At 39.6% G+C, this 19,081-nt stretch overlaps 1 protein-coding gene across 4 annotated transcripts in view; it reads right to left on the bottom strand.

Moving 5' to 3' along the window:
• Nucleotides 1–310: 310 nt before the first annotated feature.
• The window catches only part of MID1 (midline 1), a 196,645-nt gene continuing 177,874 nt past the window's right edge, over nt 311–19,081 (bottom strand). For all 4 annotated transcript variants that reach the window (XM_035114514.2, XM_035114515.2, XM_035114511.2 and 1 more), the window contains exons 5-10: nt 16,312–16,460; nt 12,853–12,980; nt 12,077–12,220; nt 4,592–4,753; nt 3,688–3,895; nt 311–2,658 (exon numbers count right to left, since the gene is read on the bottom strand). In XM_035114514.2, coding sequence (XP_034970405.1) covers nt 2,310–2,658; nt 3,688–3,895; nt 4,592–4,753; nt 12,077–12,220; nt 12,853–12,980; nt 16,312–16,460 — 1,140 coding nt within the window. In that variant the 3' untranslated portion in view covers nt 311–2,309. The remainder of the gene's footprint in view (nt 2,659–3,687; nt 3,896–4,591; nt 4,754–12,076; nt 12,221–12,852; nt 12,981–16,311; nt 16,461–19,081) is intronic.

The raw sequence follows: 19,081 nt of genomic DNA on the forward strand, positions 1-19,081 counted from the left end.
AGAAACAGCTGGTTTGATGAATTCTTCCCATAGCAGTTCAAATGATGCCATTAAGAGTTTCTCTTCCACCTACATTTGAACTTAACACACACACACACACACACACACACACACACACACACACGAGCCTAAATTTGTAGCTAGCTGATCTGTGCAATAGACATTGCTACATGACACACTAATTTCATACAAAGTTTCGTTAAACGAATGTAATTGTTTAAATGTAGTGCTGCAATATGAATCTCACTGTACAATGTACAATTGCCATTAAAAGTGGGCCATGTTTCTTTAAAAAAAAAAATCCTAAAGTTAAAACTTAATTATGGCTTCATTGTAAAAGATACCAATGCAAACTATTTTTACAGCATATACCCATGTTCTTATACAATAAGTCCTCTTGAGTTCACTGGGACTCGCTACCAGATGGGCATAGGATAGCAGTCTTAATTAGTTTAATGTCTGTAGATGCAGTGAAGTGAAGTAATATGCACTTTCTGACACTCCCCCCAACACAGAGATTAGCGCACAGACTAATGTTCTTCACATTTCTACAAAGATCTGCAGAGAATTCCAAGCATTACAGCATTTTACCAAGAACATTAGATTAGGGAAATGATGAACATCATATCTTATTTTTATTTGCCTATCGCTTTAAATGAGGTCTTGCTTCAAACCTTTTATTCTCTGCCCTGTTACCCAGACTATTTTTAAAAACGAAACACTCCTCGAATTGATTTCACATGTGCCACATAAATCATTTTGGAGTAATGTTAGGGGTGCCTGTATAAGAAACAGAAATTGACTTTTAAATGTTCTCATGTGAGGTGTTTAAATCAGTTGATGCCCAGTCAGGAACTTCCATTTAAAATCACACTCAGTCTTCTTGTGTTTGTGTCATCCCACCTGTGGATGGATGTGTTATAGAGAAAGCATATCTTTCATCTTCCCCGCACGAGAAAAGCTTTGTCGATTTTTATACATGCCTTGCTATTTTTTTTTAAATTACCATGCTTACCTGTGCTGACGTGCATGTACATGTTTTTACACAAACATCTATACGGCTATTGAAATGGACAAGGCTTTTATGCCCCCATATCCATTTAACTGAAGACCCACGACAGTGGAGCAGATGGATGGGGTACTGAAGAAAGGGAAGTTACACACTGAATTGTGTGTGTGTGTGTTTTAGTACAGGTGGAAAAGCAGGAGGAGAAAAAGCACAGGGTCAGAAAAAATATGTGATTTCATTTCCACTACATTCAAATAAGCCCTGGCAATGTGACTCCTGTGACATTGCTGCTCAATGTATAGCAGGAGTAGACAGAGCCCTAGGCCCCTTCAAGCATCCAACGCAATGATACACCCAAGTGCAGCCTCTTTCTTTCCTGGCACTGTTTACAAACAGATACCTCTGCTATTTTTATTGATACACTATATAACATAATAAAACAAAATGCTCACATTTAAGTTTTTAATCAGGTGTACATAGCCCATCTGCAGCACTGTATATGTGGGTGCTCCCGGTACCTTTCAAATGATGTGAATCCACATCAGTACCACCAGAACTTGACCTTCAAGTGGTACTTATATATATATATACATACTTAAAATGCAGCCAGACCTCTCTCGACTGTCCTGGTTATCTGAGACAAAAAAGAATCAAATGTACACATATCCTTAAAAAGTGACAAAGGTGAAACATCAGTAGGAAAGGAAATCGCGATCCATAACTTTGACTGCTGGTTGATTTAGAATGCTGACATTTCTTGATGTAGAAGTTAATGTGCTCCAAGTGAAGAGGTGTTTCATGTCATAAAAGTGGCACCTACGAAAGTACCGTAGGGGGGGAAAACGGAAGCCATTCGTAGTGCATCCTTCCTCTCAAATAATTCCAACTTGTTCTCTCTTTTATAAAATCAAAATACGGGGAATGGCTAATAAAATCTTTGTGATAGAGCCCTTAATGTGCAAAACCAAGTCATTCTTATGAGGTGCCCAAATGCAAATATCCAAATTAGGGTTCCTTTTCTTTCTTTCTTTTAATATATAAATAATTTATAAATTTTCCTGAAAGAGACTAAATACAAAAGCATTCTGAGAAATTATTAAAGCCTTCTCTTGTCTTCAATACAAAACAAACAGTAAAGACTGAAGAGGTCATCCCATTATTCTCAGTCCTGGCTTGAAGCATTTAGGGTCGCTTTTGTATGAAATGCATTTCTGCTAATATATTTTTTCCAGTCATAATTCGGTGGGAAGTATACATGAGGGATACTGGACATTCATCATCCATCTCTGTTGGGCAACAATCATGGCATATGCTCAGTGGAATCTAAGTGGTCTGGGATGGGAAGCCCCGTTATTATTGTCAAACACTTATTCCAGACAGTGAACGTTGGGCACACAGGCTGTGCAAATGTAATGTCAAATGTGTAAAGATGCAGGGAGTTCAAAGCATCATAAAAGGCCAAGGAACCATTGTCATAGTCCAACAAAATCCCAACACGGCGAAGGTGGGGTGCAGGCTCTATCTGAATTTCTTTGCTGTTATGCCTCACCACCCATGTATTATTACAGCGGCAAAGAACCCAAGAGGCAGAATTCTTCCCGATCCATTCGTGTTTTGGTGCCGACTTATAAGAAATGCCAATGGCATACCTGCAAAACAAATGAGCTTTGAGAAAATGCACTCTCCATTTCATGCAGTCTTATGCACTTTAACCTACTGTGCTCTGCAGTAACATGCATGCCTCTTTCTGTTTGTGCCTTTCGTACTCTCATGAGCTGAAGGCTAACCAAAACATCAACACGTATTTAATTAATGTTCTTCCTTACAATCTGAAAGACAGGTCATGCACATCTTACTGCCCCCAAAATTATTTGCTGTAACAATGCAATTGCATAGGATATTTGTTTTCCTGGTAATATTTTGTGATCCTCCTTAGAAACCAGCGATGGCCAGACAGCATGCTGCTTGGCTCACAAATTCTTCAGGGCACTAGCCCTCCTACCCCAAGGATTGCAATGAAGACTTATCTCAGGGAAGGGAGTGGGGAGATACTAGGTGGTGGAGGGTCTCTGCTATCTTAAAGAAGTTGGCTGATAGGAGGCAAACAACATATCTTTGCACCCAGATCTCCCACTGGACCACAAATCCCATGATTCCTGGCCAGGAAATGAGATGCAAAGCATTTGTTGCAACTATAGGGAGATGTATGCAGTTGCATTGGCAACTACATGCTTGGAGTGTCATGGGCGTCCAGGTGTATGATGTGGGTGCAGCGCAATCAGGAACATTTAAATCCATGTGCTTCTGGAATGGGGCCAGGACCTTCCAGATAATAAGCTGTAGAGCAATCTCCACTGCTGTTCCAGTCCAGAATCTGTTTGAGGTAGAAGCCTGATCCACCCTTGTCTTTGCAGGCCATGCCAGAATAAGCTGGGAGTCTATGGACAGAGATGGTTTTGCAGTTACCTTTGGTCAAGTATAGTCTTTTAGGTGCTGAATATTACTTATTACGTTTTCTGATAACCACCAACGATTTTGGGGGCAGGCAGGGAGATTAAATAATGGTTTAATGTTTATTATTATTTTCCTACCATAGTTATTTCTTCGCTTAAGAAAATGCAGTCAATCTTGAGCTTCTATTAATTACAAAAATGAAGGAAAACATGCGTTGTACTTACCATGTGCTCCCGCTGATAACCACCTCCCAGTAATGCCGTCCACTGTCAATAAATACATTGCCCGCTACCCCGTAGCTCCCTTGGCTGGTAAAGCGCTCAGGTGTGTGGCTCTTTTTAGAAGAGGTTTCATCACGCTCCACTGTCAAGTTGTCATGAGATACTTTCAGCTTCCTGTGGGCAGACTTGGGATCCAGTTTAAATGGCTGGCCTTGATTTGTAGCAAGAGAAAAGACTGAATGAGTGCTGCACCCTGAAGACTGTTTATTGCACAAGATTAGATTTAGCTGCTGGTGATCTGTGAGTGATGTCCTTGTGTTTAAATAAATGACTGCTATTGCTCCTTTTTGAGTGTAAAACCAAGGACTATGCTTAGGGCCAGTGCTGCAGAAGAAACAGGATTTTCTTTGCCCTTGGTGGCTGCGCATTCATAATCATGAATTGCATCTGTGTTGCATCTGCACATCTTTGCTTTGCTTCTTGGGACACTAAAGTGGAGTGTTTGAAACTGTCTGCTATTCACAAAGAAGTAACCATTATTTTTCATGCCTCCAGGGTTGACTCGTTCTGGATAGGACTACTTGAAGACTTTGGTTGACATCTGAAACCCTCTTCATTCCTCCACACAGTGAAGTGTGATGGACAGTGATGTGCATGTCTACTCAAAAGTAAGTTCTACTGAGTAAATTTGGGCTTTATAGGAGGGCAGCCTAAATTAGCTTCCTTAAATGAATGCAGAGGCTGAAGGACATTAGCAGCCATGCCTGTCAAATGAAACAAATGGCCCACAATTGAAGAAAGTGCTAAAAATATGAGGTCTTCTGTATCTTTCTGAAGTGTCAGGCTGAGTGGAACTGAGATGAGGGGGAAACAAAGTGCACGGAGGGGTGGATGAAACATTACTCACTGTTTGTCTTCAGCTTTCCTGGCTCACTGTTTCGGCTGCCAGCCTGATTAATGGCCTTAACAACAAATATGTACTTGGTGCCACTCTGCAGGCCATGCACCGTGTAGTGGTTTTGCTTGATATTAGGAACAATCATCCAGCTGTCGGCCGAATTACACAGACCTGTAATTTCAAATCAAAACCATTAGTCCAATCCATGGAGGAATTTCTGGAATGCACCTGAACAATGAGGTGAGCCTGAAAAATGTCACTGAAGAATCCAAAAGTAAATAAGCTCTTTGCTTCTCTAAATAGCAAGAACGTGGCCAACTGAATTGTCCACTCACCGAGGACAGATTCAAGCTTTATTTCTTAAAGGATTTTAAACCGCAAATACCTGTTCAGAGTTGCCAGCTGTAAATGATCCACACATATTTAAACTGGCATTTTAAATGGGAGTGTAGTGTAGCTTTCATAACTGAGAGGGCCATGGTTAATTGTCTCTTGTTTGCCAATCCTGTCCCCTTGCCCAAACAACCTTTTCATCAGATAAAGTTAGTAGTCTTTACTTGGACTCTGTTATTTTAACTCATGTAATTTTAACTCATGTACAACTACTCAGTCTATGTTTTTATGTTATAGTTTAGCTTTTCATCCTTTAATTGCCATCTTGTTGTTATAATTGTTCTCTCTGCTTTATATACATTAGAAAATGAAGTTGTTGGTTTTTTTTATTTTTTTTAAAAAAAGACTTACACAAAAAAAGTAGCTCGGTGCAGAAGGGTTCTCTGGAAACAGTTATAGTTCCTGTGATAGATAGCGAGAGACAGAATGATTTGAGCAATGTTCCTCATTTTCTGATCCAGGAGGAACAGAGGCATTTGTCCCTCCCAGCTAGATATTTAGCTCATCTTGAGATACCTTCGCATAGAAGAGCGTTTACCCTGGCCCGAAATCGCTGTATGCCATCTGCCATTTTGCAAGGGAAATTTAGTCTGGTTCCACTGGGCGAGAGACTTTGCCCGTGTGAGTCCGGTGAGGTAGAGACCATTGAGCACGTGCTTTTGCGATGCCATTTCTATGGCGACCTACGAAATGATCTTATTTATATGACATTGGCTGATCTCCCAGGACGATTGGATAGTTTCTATATGAAATGGCTTCTCTTGGACTCTAACTCAAATGTAACAGCCAAGGTAGCTAAATTCTGCACTAAAGCCATTAAGATTCGGTCCACCCTAATTAATAGCACCCATATTATTTTATGAAAGAGCCAGAGAAGAATCAGAGTCATTATTTGTTATAGTTAATCCTCTGATGTAGTGCTATTTTTATTCAATCATTCCTATATCATGGTTTAAGGATGGTAAATTTTATTAGTCTATAATTCTATTATATATTTTAGATTGCATCTCTGAATGTTTTTCCTTTTTATGTTTTATATGTGTGTGCGGTCATTGACCATAATAAATAGTGATTGATTGATTATAGTTCCTGAATCAATATGGATGGCACTTGAGGATGTCCTGGTCCAGTTTCTATACATATTTTGTGGCTTAGCTCAATACATTTCTGAGACTGTTTTGGAGGGCAGGGATGTGTTCAGGGGTGAACAAAGGCCTCGTGACACCTGGGGCGGCAAACTGCTATGTACAGCGCATGTGCAGTGTCGCTATGTACAGCACATGCACCGTATGTAGTGATGCCGCACATGCACAGTACATAGCGGTGACGGAGAGATCCCACCTCCATCCATACGGCTCTTGAGCGGCGCTGGAGGCAAACCACTATGTACAGCGCATGTGCATTGTTGTTACGTACAGCGAATGCATGCGATGCTGCATATGCGCTGTACAAAGCAGTTTGCTGCTGGCACCGGGATCCTCTGCTCGCGGCTACAGCCGCAAATGGAGGATCCTCCATATGCGGCGTGATGGCATGGTGGCTGCTTGCGCCGCTGCGAGCCCTCGCGGGGTGCCTTCTTGGCACCCAGGGCACCCCCTGCCCCCCATTGTGATGCCACTGGAAGTGTCCTCAATTCTGTTTAGTTAAATTAAAAGTGAAAATTATTACCACAGAAATTTCCTTACCCAGTGGCATAGGTTGAACAGGGCTAGAATTGTATTTCCATTCTCTTTCCCTAGATGAGCATCTGTAGGATACAGTTCAGGCTTGTGCTACTGCAGTGACATTGAACTAGACAGAAGTTTAGACTCCTTCCAGTTTTATGAGCCATAGGCATATGAGCAGAAGTAACAGCTGTGAATTACTACTGTTGCCCATCAATTCAGGTTTCTGATTTCAAAAAGCAAGGCTTTAAAACAAGGAGAGCAAGTTCCCACATGTGGTACAATAATGCATTTTTGAAGCCACATTTTAGAAAATGAATGGAATGCAAATTAGAGACTGGAATAGTGCGTTGACTGTAACAAGTTTATCACGCAGGATTTGTGAGATACTGGAGGCAGGAAGAGAAGAAGGATTTCTTTCTTTTTTCATTTTACAATCTGGAGGTAAATCATTCATAAAACATCTTCTCCAGGATTTGTTGCTATTGAAGTTCAAAAAGCAGATGGGGAAAAAATATTCTCACTGCAAATCCCCCTATTGCTGGACAATGGAACGTTTCAGCAAGACAATGAACTACACCCGCAGTGCAAAAGTCACAGGAAGACTATATAATCTCCTGATCATTTCTGGCACTTAAAATACAAATCTCATTTATAGAAGTGGAAAAAGTGTATCAAGAGAAGGAGACAGACATATGAAGCTTCCCCTCAGGTCTCACACTAGGTTAGGGAAAAATAAATCTGCTGAACGCAGATACTTTTTGAAAATTGTCAAGGGGGTATTTTAATGCATTTATTAAAAATAAGGTCTTTGATGATAAAAAGCAGGGTGCCAGAGGCTGACCTTAATGCACAGGTAAGTTCCTGGTTTTTGTTTTTTAAACCCACTACCTATGAATGGGAAGTAAATTTGAATGCACATCCAAAGGCCCATTCTATTATTATTCTTAAATCCCCAGCCAACTTGCAAAAGAATTTCTGCATTCAGACACCAATGTCCTCCCTTGCCTACATAACCATTTCTGCAGCTAGCCACCAATTTTTTTAATTAAAAGAAAAGAAATGAACATAAAAAGGATTTAGGATAATTGTCTACACATGCATGGATTGGAAATCAAACTGCAGCATCCATAAGATATTATAATGGGTGTCTTCAACAAAGTCTTATTTCAGGATTTCCAAAAGTTGGCTGTTTCTTAATTTACCAGTGTAGTGGCTACATGGCAGAGGATTTCTTTCTTTATAAAGTTCATTCTTTAAATAAAAACCCTCATAGACCCAGTTTCGAAAAACGTGATGATAGCATAGGCTCAGTGCAGTCCTCTCTTCTGCTCTGCTTTTTGTATGTGCACAGCTGACAACTTTTAGCACACAAACTTTTAGTACATTATGCACAGCCAGTTGCTAAATGAAGTATTACTTACGTAACTTTGATTCCAAAGCATTCAGAAGACAAGTACTGTATATTCCTGCATATAGGACTACTATTTAACCCAGGAACATCTTCTCAAAAGTCGGGGATTGTCTTATATGCCAGGTCGTATTTCTTATATGGCAAGTGTATCCCAAACTATATATTTTAACTGGAAAAGTTGGGGTCATCTTATACGCCCAGTCATATTATACGCCGGAATATACGTAATTGTTCTCAAAGCTATTTCAAAAGGAACTTAATTGAAATGTCTTTTACTTTTTTTTTTAATGTCAGTTTGGGCAAGGAGTTCATGAGTTTTTGAACACACACCAACCAGTCAATGATTTGTGAATGTTTCTCACAGGGGAAATACTATAAACTAAATGTCAATGGAAAATCAATATGAGATTTTCAGGAAAGCTCTTAAAGGAATCTTTCTTTCAAAGCCCATGCCGATTTTTCTGGTCTGGCACAATCTTTTCCACATGCATCATTGTATGGAATGTTCATTTAGGAGGAGGGGGGGGGAACCCCACATAATTGACCCAATAACTGCTCCAAATACTTTCCATTATCAGCTATAGGAAATGGAGCACCATGAATGTATTAAGTTCTTTGGCATGCTGCAGCTAACAAAGGGGAGCCTTTATTGTGGGAGTGGGAAGCAACAGCCATACAATTCTGTCTAATCAACCTAGGATACCCATGACCATTAATGTCAATAGATCTATTCTGAGTAGGGTTAGAACTGGATACAATCCACAGTACCAAAGATAAATCTTCATATGATTCGCCATATTTAAAAATGTGAAAATCCAGACACAAACATTGATGAGCTGGCTATGTCCAGGAAATTCAGAACCTATGGCACCTTATCATATGATGGGTTCATAATGACAGAAATATTCCCATCCCAGTAGAATCCATGCTCTCAACAAACAGTGAAGCTCTTCCTTTCTTAAATTATGGCAAGAGGCACGCTAAAAGCCTATCTAGATATAATCCCATTTTGACAACAAATTTCACCCCTTGTTTATCTGAATCAATCTCTGCATTACACCCCACCCCTAAAGAAATTAAGCCTCTGAAGCGACCCCTTTAAAAAATAATCACACACAACTGAATACACCTCACATCTAAATACTATTCAGTTCTACAGAGCAAATTCCGGAGCAGTGAGCAAGCTAAGTTGAATGTGCGGCCATATATCAAGAATGATACATTTATGGTGTCACTAGGGAATGAATGCATGGCAGTTGCACATGGTCTGCTATGCTATCTGCTTCCTCTTCAGTAATTCACTGGCAGACACCAAAGATGATGACCCTCTCAAGTATGAGCCATGCACTTCCCTGGCTACAGATTATCTGTGATTACCAGCAAATTTTAGTCACTTTCAAAAAAGAGAAACAATAATAAACACCTGGTATGCATACTACAAGACCACAATGTTGCAAAAATGTAAGAACGAAATTTTAACTTGTTTCAGTTACAGTGATAATATTGGTGTAACAAGTATCAACACAGGAAAAAGTTTTTCCTCTCTATAGGTCAGTTTTGTTCTCCCAGGCTAGAGCAGAAGTTTGAAAACAGCTAGAAAAAGAAGCCAGTCAGGAAAGTAAATACATTCTAGAGCAGGCATCCCCAAACTGCAGCCCTCGAGATGTTTTGGCCTACAACTCCCATGGTCCCTAACAGGACCAGTGGTCGGGGAAGATGGGAATTGTAGTCCAAAACATCTGGAGGGCCGAAGTTTGGAGATGCCTGTTCTAGAGATACATAAATATGATTCCTGCTCAGAAGAGGGAAACTGGAAAACTCACCAATCACCACACCACCATCTAAGAACCTTGCACATGGGAATCTCTGAATCTCCCAGGTCCTCGTCTGACACTCTGACTAGTATATGCCACACAGGCAATAAACAGCATTTAATAACCCCACATTTTGGTATAACTGCTGGGTTATTCAAACCATGACATACAATTAATACTTGGCCTCTCCACCCCTTTAAGACAAGATACTGAGTCACTATTAAGCTCCATTTCATAGAGTTGAGACTAACATCCTTCACTGGCTTTCTCACAATGCAGAAGCTTTGTTCTAAAGTCCCACCCTAGTGCTTTTCAGCTGACCTAATGTCTTTACTGCCATCCTCCAGTTTGCCTTCTGTCAGCGTAATACCATGCATTGATATGGGTCAGACAGAATGAAGTGCAGCTTATTATCACTTCATTCTCTCTTCTTGTCAGTGATTAACCAAAGAAACATCTAGCCCTTTCCGTGTCTTCTTCACTTCATCTATTTTGCTCTAATTCTTTTGCAGAACTCTCAATATTATTTGCAGCCAGGCTATCTGCAGACTTCAAGTGCCTAAGGAAGATTTCCATATATATTTTCTTCCTGCGTAACTCCATTAAACATTTAGACGTCGTTGATGTAAATTAAGCGCTATCTGGAAAATTCATGAAACCTTTTAGACATATGCTTTCAATATTTTAGAATTCACAATTCAAATCACACCACTATATTTACTGAGGTGTCTTAAGTTTTGAACCATGAAACTAAAACACCTGTTGACTGGTTCAGCCAATCCCTTTCCATCAGTAAATAGAGAGTTTACTTCAAATCTGGAGAAACGATAGTTCAAAATAGCAAATGGTCACCAATGTTAGAACCCAGATCAGAATGCATGCAGAAGTTGACTCCACTCCTGATGTTCAGTCCAAACTAGCATAGATAGCATGACTGCACAATCCTATATTTCAACAAAGAATCTCTAGGAACTGCTTTATTTATAAAATGGACCAGCTGCATTTTTTAAAACTTAAAAATGTCCAAGGTTGCATACAAAAATAAAAGCATGCCACATAAACACAAATAAATAGCGAAATACACCAACAGACGGTCACAATAAAATAAAAAGCACCACACCATACTTATTAACAAGAACAATTTTTTTTTGCATTTTATATTTGGAGAAGGAAACTCATTCAGAGGAAAAAATACATGACTTGTAAAATATATACACAAACTCAATAACCCAAACCTTTCCACCTTCAGCATTAATTAATGCTCTGTCATCACTAAACACTTCAGAATAAGCAATAATTTAAATAACATAAACTAATAGAAACTGTATAGCTTTATCACTGACATAATGATATTTGACTGATGCATGACATTGATGAGTAAGGGATAGCAAGTTAAACTTGATCTGTGATAAAATAAACAGGTCCATTATGAAAATGAGATTGATTTTTATTTTTATTAAAAAAAAACCTCTCTAGGTAAAATCTAATGCTGTTGTTCACCTAAAGAATGGGTTTTGATCCACAGAGGCATCCATTAATGTAAGAGAAGGAAAAGCAGCTTTCTTTGATTCCCCATTCTTCCTGCAACCACCAGCGTCCCCCTAAAACTATTTCAGAGGGTTGAGGGATCGTCCAGAACAGTGGTCCTCAACCCCCGGGCCATGGACCGGTACCGGTCTATGGATCAATTGGTACCGGGCCACCCAAGGAACATTAAAGACAATTAAATTAAAATTATTAAATCAAAACAATCTAAATAAAATATAAACAATCAACGACCCCCCCCTCAGCGGGCCACGAAACAATCGACATCCCCCCCTCAGCGGGCCGCAGTAAAATTATCAAACATTGACTGGTCCGTGGCAATAAAAAGGTTGGGGAACACTGGTCTAGAACACTGCAGAGTAAATCACCTCCCATTTCCTTATGTTAGCAGATGATGGTGCTAGATCAAAAGCCACCCCAAAATGGAAAGAAAGCTTTGGATTTGACCCATCAGATTTATTTTTATTGCTGTATGTATAGTTGATGTACTGTTAACACACTGATGGGAGTATTGCCACTGTCCTGTACAGATTACTGGCAGAAGATGGAAGTGTTGACATAAATTGAGGAAAGGCTATAGGGTCTTTCTGTTTTCTATTTGACTTGCTGTTGGATTTGTTGGAAATCAAAATCAAACACGAGATATAAAATGATTCGTACTTACTAACTACATTAGCTTGCCCAGTGAAAATGGTATACTGCAACTCATAGGAGACCACACTGAATTCATCATCTGACGTCCAGTGGACTGTGATTGTGTCATAAGAAGCTGTACAAAGCTCTTCTCTAATGGTTGGGGGATTTGGAGCTGTGGAAAATTAAAACCAACTGTTAACATTCGTCACATAACTTCCCCCCTTCATTCCAATCATTCATCACATTTGTCACATTCACTTCTTCTCTACAGTCTCGCATGATGTTCAAAAGGTTGTCAGCTATGCGCAGTGCTTTTTTTCTGGGGGGAAAAGGTGGGAGAGGGACTCACAGCAAAATAAATAAATGGCTAGATAGGTTAGGTACCGTATATTCCGGCGTATAAGATGACTGGGCATATAAGATGACCCCCAACTTTTCCAGTTAAAATATATAGTTTGGGATACACTTGCTGTATAAGAAATACGACCTGGCGTATAAGACGACCCCCGACTTTTGAGAAGATGTTCCTAGGTTAAAAAGTAGTCTTATACGCAGGAATATAAAGTACGTTGTGGGCCCAGTTGCAGTGCCACCCCCCGCCTCCAGGCAGAAGCTAAATGTAAGACACAATTAATAAACAATGATCTGGGTTAGAAATGGCCACAACTCTATTGATTAGAGATGTAGATGGATTTTTGGCTTGGGCATTGGGTGGGTTAATCAAATAGACAGACAGATATAGATTTATCTATCTATCTATGCATACACATGCACAGACATACACTATACATTCTAGTATCTTACCTGTAAGATAATCAAGGCATTCCAGTAGTTTCTTCTCTCTGGTAAAATCTAGCGCAAAGGTGTCAAAAGTGTCATTGAGATTAATTTCAGGAATTAGAACCTGGGAAGATGCCGTTGCCATGGCGACTCTGCAGTGGAAGAAACAGGTCTTATTTAGAGCCTAGGTTCAGGCTGGGAAATTATTTTGTTGTCAAGGGTACATGACATACTTAACACAAGTGGGGAGGGGAGGGAAGTGTGCTTGGGGCATGTGCTGAATGCCGTTTCTACTTCACCTAATAGCAATGAACATTCCTATGGCCATTGGAACACAGAAAAAGTCCATATTATACTAGGTCAGACAAATTGTCTATCTAGTGCAGTATTTCCTACTCTGGTTGGCAGTAGCTCTTCAGGTTCTGGAAATGCCAGAGACTTGACCTGAGACCTCCTGTAGGCAAAGCAGTACTCTACAGTCCCTATTAGCCAATGTGATCAGGGGGGGGGGCTGCTACCTACTAGTAATGCAAAGAGGCAAATTTAGGCAGTCTTGAGCCCCAGCTTATCTTATTTTAGAAAGAAGACACAGGGAAGAAATATTCTTTCAGCCCAAACAAGCCTGTAGTTGCTCTAAGATTCACTGCGGGAGTCATATTGCCAAGCATCAAAACTACTCAAAGTAATGTCATACTTATGTTATGTTGCTTTTGTTTGTTTTTTAAAAAGCATCTCAAGTTAAGATGGGTGAATGAGGTGAACAATGGCTCCCTTTTTTGGTCATCACAATATCTTTTTGCAACACAGTAAACTGAATGGGGCTTCTTTATTCTGCTGAAAAATTTGACTGTGATTCAGCTTAAGCATTAAATGTGCTGGGGTTAAGCACAGGAAAGAAACATCAGAATGAGGGTTTTATTTCATACCATTCAAGGAATCCCGCAGAAGCGTGCAGTATTTATTTCTTGTAGAAAATGATATTGGCAGGCGTTCTTTTGCACTTTTTTCTTAACACAGCTCCACTAACTAGCATGCTATTCCAGGTGTTCACACATTTTCTTTTTTATAAAGAGAGCACTTCTCCAGCTTATAGCAGCTACACCATTTTAACTCTGCAATTTGCTGGGTGAAGCTATAGCCGTAATATTTCATTAATGGGGGTGGGAAGCTGTATAGGTTTGTTTGTTTTGGAGCTTGTATTTAGTTTTGGACAAGTCTCAGCACTGTACAAAAGCTTACAAAGCAATGAAGTTTTCAGTCGGGGATCTCAAAGACATGACAATGCATACCAGAACAGTAAGTGGATTATTGTGTTTTGAGAAGATTCAATAGAAAATTCACATTCACTCAGGCATAGAGAATAAGCTTCCTTCTTGTACAGTGGGGAATAAGCGAATCTTGCCTGTTTGGAAGCAGCTACACACTTTCAATCAGTTGCACTCATAATATATACTAAATCAAAACGTTTTGATTGCTCCAGTAGTCTGATTTCCCAAAATGGAAGATTTAATTCTCCGCCTAGTACTGAAAACTCAGGTTCAAAACTCATGGTAATGACTTCAGTCTCATTTTATTACATCTAAAATTTAGTATGAATTATGCATTTTCATGAATTGCGTAACTTCTTCTGGTTCAGATGAATGCTGAAAAATAGCCCCTTATTCCAAAGGATGTACAGTTATTTCCCCAGCTCTAAAAAGATATGTAATGCAAACATGCTGTCTAAATAAAGCAGACATCATGCTGGTAGCTCCTACACAATCATCCTGAGGAATGGGAGTGCATGTAGTTACTGCCTTCCTTATAATTATGATGAATTCATTTATATACCACTTACATGCCAAAATGGCTTTGAAGCAGAAGTTTCATTTTTTATTAAATATTGTCTGTACACGGTTCCATTGGGTGCAACTACTAAGATTTCTATGGTGCTTGCAATACTTTCCAAGCAGAAACCATTTTGAATGTCTTGACCCCCATGTACAGTGGTAACTCTACTTACGAATAACTCTACTTACGAATGGAGCTCCGTCTGCCATCTTGGATGCAGTTTAGATAGGATTTTTTCTACTTACGAATTTTTAGATAGGGTTGCTTCTACTTACGATTTTTTTCTCCCATTGCATTCCTATGGGATTCGACTTACAATTTTTTTCCGACTTACAAATGTGCATTCGGAACGCATTAAATTTGTAAGTAGAGGTACCACTGTATATGAAAGCACAACTTGGTTACAAATGCTCCTGAGGTTAACCTACCATCCTTATTAAAAAAAGAATTAAAAATTGGTCCTTGCATAGCACACAGCTTCTGGGACCTAAGCCTGTGGATCAATCTAGATTTGACATTAATTGTGTATTTGCATTTAACATGCAGAGTTTTGTTTTGTTTTTTAATGTAACTTGCGGCCAGGGGAGTGGGACCCCATTACTGGGATCAAAAGAGGCATGAAAAGGGAGTTTAATGCTGGCAAAAATATATCCTCCATATTGGGAAGAAAGCTTCCATTGGAGCAATTGGCTGTCCCAAATGAAAACACAGGAAGTAATACAAGGTTTTTGCTGTGCACATTTTCAGCAATGCATTTTCAGGGGCTGATCTGTTCTTTTCTGTACCTGTGTTCTTTTCTACACAACAGCATCTTACTATTTTCTATATTTTAAAGCAGAAATGTAGTTACCATGATGTGAAAGAAAGAAACCCAATTCAAATAGCTGCAGGAAATTTGGGATCCTTAAAAGAACCTGGAGTTTGAAATGAAGCTTTTGCCCACTTAAAACAGGATGTGAAATGTAAGTAGTATTTTGTTTTCTGCTTATTAGATATAACTTCTCCAAACTGGTGGTATAACATTTTAATGATTTGTCAAACCCTCTTCTATGACAGGGTTGAGAATAAGCTATAGCTAACAGTCAGGGATGATGGGAGTTGTAGTTCAGCAACACTTGGAGGGCAATATTTTTAACATCAGTAATTACATCTGTAAATACCCCCCCCCCCCCGATTTCCTTAAATGGTACCATTTTGATAATAATTTCTATTAAATATGTGGAAGCATCTATAGCCTTGCAGTTTCCTATATATTTCCAGAAGAAGTTTTCTCAACAATGTTTGGCATTTTGTTTTTGAATACAGTCGTACCTTGGATCCCAAACACCTTGGAACTCAGTCGTTTTGGCTCCCAAATGCTGCAAACCTGCAAGTGATTGTTCCGGTTTGCAAATGTTTCTTTTTTTGAAGCCGAACGTCTGACAGGGCTTCCGATCGGCTGCAGGAGCTTCCTGCAGCCCATCAGAAGCCACACTTTAGTTTCCGAACGTTTTTGGAAGTTGCATGGACTTCCGGAACGAATTCCATTTGACTTCCAAGGTACGACTGTACTGGCCACCGGGGACAAACAAAGTGGAGGATTATCCACATTGTACTTTATAAGATCTTCAGAACCACCTGACTGGAGTGTTCCCTGTGTGCTTGTGGCATTACCTTTCAGTTATGTTTTTAGCAGACTGCAAGAAGCGTGCGTGATCATTCTCCTTCAGAGATTGCTCAGCTTGCGAGATCAGAGAAGTGGAGCGCTCAATACACTGCTTGCAATTAGCTATCTGCTGGGCGAGTTTCCTCAGTCTCACCACCTACAAAAGGGGAGAGAAGAATATAAGGAAAAAAGTCAGGTGCATGAACTCAAAAACTGTGCTTTTCTACAATTTTACCATTCTTCAAGGCCACGGCATAAATTGGGTGCTAATGCGAGTGGCTTAACTGAAAAGCAAAAGTACCATTTACACCTGCTCTCTCTGAGCCTATATTGTTCCAAGTAAAAGCTTTATTCTCCTCACTGGGGAGATCCAAAGTAAGCACAGCTGGCAGATTTTTTCCAATGGAAGGAAACGTCACTTCCCATCGGTCTCTGCTTCTCAGATAACAAAAGCCTATTGTGATGGCCAGTTCCTCCAAAACGATGTCTTCAAAGCAGCTTACAAGGTGTGCTACATATTGCTATAAATTCCCGAGCTTGTTTACAGGAAAAAACAGTGACTGAAAGGAGTAATTCATGGGAACTGACAATAAAATAAATGTTAAGCCTCAGCTGCTTCTATTTCTTCAGCTTTGTCTTGGGTTGAATTTAGTTAAGTAGAAAACACTGTGATGTTTGTTATATGCTGGAAAATGTGTATACTGCACGCAACTTCTACAGCGGGGGCAGGCAGGCACTTACTGAAATGTAAGTGGAAACTATCTGAAGTTGTGAATTTAAAGCTTGCCTATCTACAGCTGATAGAAGATACTGTCCTGCAATGCCCCCAGATCACAGGAAGCCCCCCCCCCCTCAGCAGTGTGTCATTAACATCAACATTGCTGGATATTCCAAATGGAAAGGGAAGAGGAAGGAAATCTAATAACTCTGTACCTAAGAAACACATTAAGCTCTGATTACATGTTTAAAAAACAGGAAATTGATAATTAAGTAGACTGGCAGCAAGTTTGGAATTTTATAGTAAAGATAACACAAAAAATACTTGCAGGGTTGCACTTATTAAGCAATAAACATTGCATATCATGACTCTGCTGGCAGACAATTAACTAAGATAAGAGTTTTGTATTCTGACTTTAAGGCCACAACAAACATGAGATTTATGTCTGCAGTCCACCATCAGAGTATTTCGTTGAAAGTAAGCTTTAAGTCCAAACCACTTTAATTCTATTTCATTTTAGAAAAATGTGGAATGCCGTTTACATTGAATCCTAAACAAGTTTCCTAAGATGTGTCATGTGTCTATGGTTCAGCTTGATCCTGTGTGTGTGTGTGTGTGTGTGTGTGTGTGTGTGTGTGTGTTAGTGTTAGAATAGGTGCCTTAAAGAATTCACCCTGGATTGTGTCACAGGAAACACCCGGAAGTCAATGTTGGTTGGTTCCTGTCTCTCCCTCTTATAGGTGATGAAGTAACAAAAAAGCTTTTAAAATGATTATTCTTGCCAACAACACTAGTGTTCTGTAGATTATTTTTTTAAACACCCTAACATTTTTAAATAGTAACTGTTTTTATACTTATATTCTGGCCAGCACCAGAGACTACATTTGTTCCTTAAATCTGTATTTTGGTGGATCAACATTTTAAAGTATTGTGAGGAGATAACTCATTAAGTATTAGCCTAATTGGCTTGAATATGCAAACATGAATGTGGTGATTGTTTTTAAAATACTCTAATACCAGAAACAGGATAAGCAATGCAGTCACTTAACTGCTAGGGAGTAAGGTACGTGTGACAGTCACACAGATAAATTCTACATTGCTATTAGCATTTTGGGGAAAATAACTGCATTTTACCAGGTACAAAATATAAACAGACCCAGTTCTGGGTGGAAATGCAATAATTCCACAAAGCAAAAGCAACTTCAGCAGCAGATATCTGGAAACAGTTGATAAAGCCTATATCTCATTTCCTCCTGTTCTTTGCTGAACCATGTGGACCTTTGATACTCATTTCGGGATCTATTTGAGCTTCCATGAAATTATCTAAGAAAAGTTGTGCAGGTTTCAACTTCACCAAAGGCAATGCTAAAAATTCTCATTTCGTTTATTCAATAAACTTCTATACTTACTTCATCATAAATAACCCCAGGACAGCTTGTATGCTAAAAATATTACAACTATACAAGCTAACAGCAGAAAGCTGTCTCCCTTTACCAAAGGATACCTCAACTCCCCCAATTGCCTTGGTGGGGTGGTATGTCAAAATCTGTACAATGTAGATGTCGGCCTACATTTTAATTTGTAAATATTTTTCGTTAAAGATTTCTGGAATTGCAAAGGTGTGTGCAGTGTCTCTCATATTTTAACATGTATCACTTTTGCAAATCAGTTTCATTTGTTAAGACACTAAAAGGGAAGAGGGAAAACGAGGTAGATAGGGGATAGGAGGGTGGATGGGGGTGAGAGTAGGTGACGATGTAACCAGAAATGTCATAACCAGACATTGGAGAGACCTGTCAGGAGTAAGCATGGACCAATGGTACCAAGTAGTATGGGAAACAGCCTTACTAGAAAAACTAACCAACAAGCTGAAACTCACACGGGAACAAATAGAAGAGGATGCCTTCACCCCGGTATGGTTCCCCTTTGTCTCACACACACAGCCCAACAAGATAATGACAAAAATTTACCGCCAGCATACAAATCAGTATGGCTAACCTGACCCAAAAATACCCACCCACCCCACGCACACACAAAAACAAAGACCATCATAGCCAATC

This window comes from Zootoca vivipara, chromosome 4 (genome assembly GCF_963506605.1).
Source record: "Zootoca vivipara chromosome 4, rZooViv1.1, whole genome shotgun sequence".
Classification (NCBI taxonomy): domain Eukaryota; kingdom Metazoa; phylum Chordata; class Lepidosauria; order Squamata; family Lacertidae; genus Zootoca; species Zootoca vivipara.